This window comes from Triticum aestivum, chromosome 7B, assembly GCF_018294505.1.
Source record: "Triticum aestivum cultivar Chinese Spring chromosome 7B, IWGSC CS RefSeq v2.1, whole genome shotgun sequence".
In the NCBI taxonomy this organism is placed as follows: Eukaryota; Viridiplantae; Streptophyta; class Magnoliopsida; order Poales; family Poaceae; genus Triticum; species Triticum aestivum.
Window position 1 is genome coordinate 757,846,992 of NC_057813.1, and position 4,728 is coordinate 757,851,719.

General features: G+C 39.8%; 1 protein-coding gene across 1 annotated transcript in view; it reads left to right on the forward strand.

Moving 5' to 3' along the window:
* Nucleotides 1-4,728, forward strand: part of LOC123158802 (uncharacterized) — a 10,351-nt gene that overhangs the window by 3,177 nt on the left and 2,446 nt on the right. Inside the window, exons 7-14 of the mRNA XM_044576642.1 lie at nucleotides 154-174; nucleotides 273-334; nucleotides 679-737; nucleotides 946-1,265; nucleotides 1,368-1,500; nucleotides 1,884-1,980; nucleotides 2,091-2,226; nucleotides 3,638-4,066. Coding sequence (XP_044432577.1) covers nucleotides 154-174; nucleotides 273-334; nucleotides 679-737; nucleotides 946-1,265; nucleotides 1,368-1,500; nucleotides 1,884-1,980; nucleotides 2,091-2,226; nucleotides 3,638-4,066 — 1,257 coding nt within the window. The remainder of the gene's footprint in view (nucleotides 1-153; nucleotides 175-272; nucleotides 335-678; nucleotides 738-945; nucleotides 1,266-1,367; nucleotides 1,501-1,883; nucleotides 1,981-2,090; nucleotides 2,227-3,637; nucleotides 4,067-4,728) is intronic.

Consider the following 4,728-nt stretch of genomic DNA (forward strand, 5'->3'; position numbering starts at 1 on the left):
GAAGATGGCCGGATAGATAAAGGTTGGTCTCTTTAATTGAAAGGTTGATACTATGTTACTTCACCTTTTGTGTTGTTCTCACTTGTATTTTGTGGTGGTGGTTCTGGACTGCACTTACACACGTGCATGCATCCATGGTCATATATTTCACAGCCAGTCTCGCCCACAACCAAGGTAGGAATTATATCTTCTCTTTCTGGTTTGCAATGTCTGAGCAGTAAAACTTCGAGGGGGTCCTAGGCCAGATGTTAACCATATCCTTGTTGAATCAGATAATATGCATGGTAAAAGTCGGCAGCAAGTATTCCTTAGACACAAACGAAGTAAAGCAATGGTGAGTGCATTCTTTATACATAGAAAATCTATATGCATTAACACAGAGTAGTCAAGATGAAGCGATTTTTCTTGATGAATATTCATGTGGCACCTCCACCTCTGTATTTTTGGCAAGATCTTCAGTGAAAATTTTGATTGATATTTCAAACTGTGAAGAAACAACGCTCTCCAGTGTTATTTAGCTCAGGAATGGTCCCCTGATCAGTCCATAGTTTCATTTGGCATGTGACCTCTCTTTTGCGACTGAGCACATGAATACGATTCGCTTTTTTACGTGTAAGCATATGGGATATTGCACATATAATTCGTGGTTAATTAATTCATTAATAATTTTTTTTGTAGGATAGTAATCGGAGATGACAGTGGACATGTTGGCCTTTGGGACTATCAGACACAGGCATGTAGCAGTGCTTTCCCCCCTCGATATGCATGTATGCATGCTTTGGTCTCCATTGACTAACATAGTAATAATTTCTTTATATCGGCAGAGAAAAGTGGATTCGTTTAAAGTCTCAGTTTCAGCGACAGATGGCATGATTTCTGACCTCTGTTAATACTTCCATCATGCAAGGTGCCATACTAATAAATCAATCTCCTGCATCACTGCAGCAATTACGTGCGTTAAATTTATTGCAAGAAAGCAATGGATTGTTGCTGGGACAGTAAATGGTAACGTGCATGTGTACAACTATGAAACAATGCAAAAGATCACAAGTTTCAAAACTGGTGAATTTGTTTCTCTCGTATCACTGGCTGTTCATCCAACCCAGTCGTATTTGCTGTCAGTGGGTACATACATGAAACTTTGGGACTGGGACAAGGGTTGGGAGTGCGCACAGACATTTAATTCTAAACACAAATTCTCTAGGGTCGCATTTAATGGAAATGATACATTTGCTACTATTTTAATGGGAGATGAAGATGTGAAGGTATGGCTCCAAATTTTAGCATGATGAAGACAAGTGTTGCTACTATACTACCTTAATTTTCTTTGATTATGACGTCCTATTTATGGCTATAATGTTGTGCAGATTTGGAATCTCGATTCTAAAGAATCGAAGTATGCTCTGTATGGGCATTTGTACAGAGTGAACTGCTTAGATTTCTTCACATGTCAAGATCAAGAGTTTTTGGTTACAGGCTCAGATGATAAGACTGCCAAGGTCTGCCATTCTCATGGAAAAACATGCTAATACAGTATGTATAGCACTTCTCATAATGCATGCTTTGTTTTGTTTTCTTAAATCAGATATGGAATTGGCAGAAGAAGATATGTGCACGTACACTTGATTGCGTATCTCCAGTCACATCTGTCCTGTACCAACCCAATCTTCAAACGCTAATTACAGGTTCAGAAGGTGGTGCTATTTATTTGTGGAGCACCAAAAATTGCGGGTAATCTGACATGTAGTACCTGGTGTCCTTATGAAGCACACGCATTCGTTAACGATTTGTTTTTGACACGTTGTTTGTTAGTCAACTATTGATGTTGCACTAAATGTATTCGATCATACATGGATTTCCATTCTACTTCTTGATAAAAAAAAATCCCCATAGGATATATTCATGTCTCCCGATGCCTAAAAGGATCATCAAGATTGGTTGTGCTGGATATGTCTACCATCTTGCTTGTGCGATGGAAAGGTATATTTTTCATGTTTTTCCTTTATTGCTTAACAGCGTATATTTCCATGCTTCCTATTTTTTATGCCAGACTTATAATGTTATATGGGTATATACCTATTATATGTTAGGGTTGTGATTGGGAAAGGAAACGTAGTAGCAGTTATGGATATCGATAATGTGAGTTATCAGGAGGAATCAACGGATCACAGTAAGCAGCAGTTAAGTGTAGATACGAGACAACATGCTGGAGACACAACGTCTAAGGTGAGTTCTTTAATTTTGTACTTTGATGACAACTTACCTGGTTGATTTGTCGAGTTATAGTTGTAATAGGTTCTCTCAACAATGCAGATCGATCTCTCATATTAATTGTAAAATTCATGTCCTCTATTCTTAAATAGTTGCAACCCACTACCTACTTTTCTCTCCATACAACCATGCACATAATCAAGTCATGTAATTATATGTTACTTTTTTCACTAATCTATCCATACAACCATGACACCTCAGCAAATTATGCATGTCAGTCACAAGCTAAATTTTGATGCATTAACTTTCGTGTGGTCATTGACGGTATATATGTGTTGGATGCTTGGAGCAAATCTATGTAGTTTATACTTTAAATAAATGGCATTTATACTTCAAATAAATGGCATTCCGTTAACTTGAACCCAAAAGTTTTTCCCTTTTTATACATCATTTTGTCACATGCTTCATATGTTTTATTATTTTCAAAATGTAATTCCAGAGTAATCTTACATTTACTTTTGCATTAGTTTTACTTGTTTTTAGCACTATTTATGCATTTATTTTAACAAAGTTCTTGCAGCAACGCACGGGGCATCATCTAGTTGATTTAATAGGTAACGATTAATTAAGCCATGACAACGCACTGGCACTGTACAACCCTAGCCACCACACAACTGTTATCCTAGCTGACTAATTCTTGTCGGTGTTCCTCGGCTCCGGTGGCCTACTTCGGCACCCGGAGGCAAGGAGATCATTGATCTTCGTGCTCATGAAGAGTCTTGGTCTGGTTTGTTAGGTTTTGGCGTCCTTGTGTCGTTCGTACGGGGAGTGGAGCAGACTACGCAGTGGAATAAGTACCTCCGGCCCGTCCACTTCACGGTGGTAGTGGATCCGGTGTCTCCGAGGGGCGTGTGAAGGTTGGTTTACCAAGATCCAATCCATTGGGTTGTGTGTGTGTGTGGGGGGGGGGGGTCGTCAATAACAATGCCTCTACCACAGTTTGTGGTGGTGCTGGCGGTAGACGTGAAAGTGTTGGCGGCTGGAGCGACAACCTTTTGAGCATCGACATGGAGTTGGGTCTCCATGTCTAGCCTTTGCATTCACCTTCTTATCCAAGTCGATGGTCCATGCTTCGGATCATTGCCGCTAGCATCTCCTGGCAACGTCCGGTGACTTCTCAGCCACAGCTACAATGACTCCCTACCTCCGGCGACTTGGATCAAGTGCGGCATTGAGCTAGCCTCGCGGCACGCCATCGTCTATTTGTACTTATAATTTTCATCTGGGGTGTTCTTGTAAGGCTTGGTCTTATTTAATGTATGGATTTTGGCCTTCGTGAAAGAATATTTAATATGTGGCTATTAATTATTTCTTGCCCGTTGTATGCACTCTTAATTTGCAATCCACTGCTTCATCTGTTTAGCAGGAAATCGCAGGGTCCATCAACAAGCTACTTGATGTCTTCCCGCAGAAACTCCGCTTCCCCTATCATTCCAATGGGCCCAATCCATGCTCAATACACCTAACAAATAACACTGATGAAAATGTGGCATTTAGACTTGTAGACAGGAGTCGTAAGTCTCCATGGTGGTTTGCAGAGCTGCCGTTGTACGGCATTGTGCCTCATAGATCCACTTACACTTTGATTGTGACAATGAAAGAGGAGATGAAGCTAAAGACAGAAATAGACTTTGATCTCGTCGTTCAGAGCACTTTAGTGGCAGACAAGTATGAGGTATTCGAAGACAAATCCGAGTCTGATCATTTTTTTGTGGAAACCAAAGAGTTTGGGAAGATGGTGCACGAGGTGACACTGAAAGCCGTTTATCTGCAATACAAAGAGATCACATCTGAGGTGAGTTTGTTCAACTGCACAAAACATTTATCTCGATTAGTGTTCGTAGAAGAGAGTTGGAAGTTCAACATTGCATTGATCATGTATATATAGTACAACATGAGTGGCACACATAATGTACCATTGTGTACAACAAACATCATTGGTAGCTTCGGCAATAGATTTCATCTACGGCTAATGACTCGATGTAGGTGAACTACATGCAACGAAACATTACTTAACACACCGCCGCAGTATGTATGTCTGGTGGACAGATGCATAAAACTGAACCAAAATTCATTGAATGTAGACGTTGGTATCCCCTTTGTAAACATATCGGCAAACATCTTAAGTCATAGGTACGTGTATTACTCAAAGAGCACCACCTTCTCCCAATCGAACTTCCCCATAATGACTCTTGTCCCCACCCCCTCCAATTGGAAGGCATGGTGGTTTCACCACACAACCCCTTCTAGTTTCAGAACAATATAGTAAAATAGTGACTTAGATAATAAAATATATGGTTCTAAAATTACTACATTTTGTATGCTATTTTACTACATTTTGTACACTTTTTTCCTAGTGGCAAAGAATAGCTATTCTACACTCTGGCTTAGAATAGTGTACAAAATGTAGTAATTTTGGAACTATATAGTTCCAAAATTATTACGTTTGTACACTAT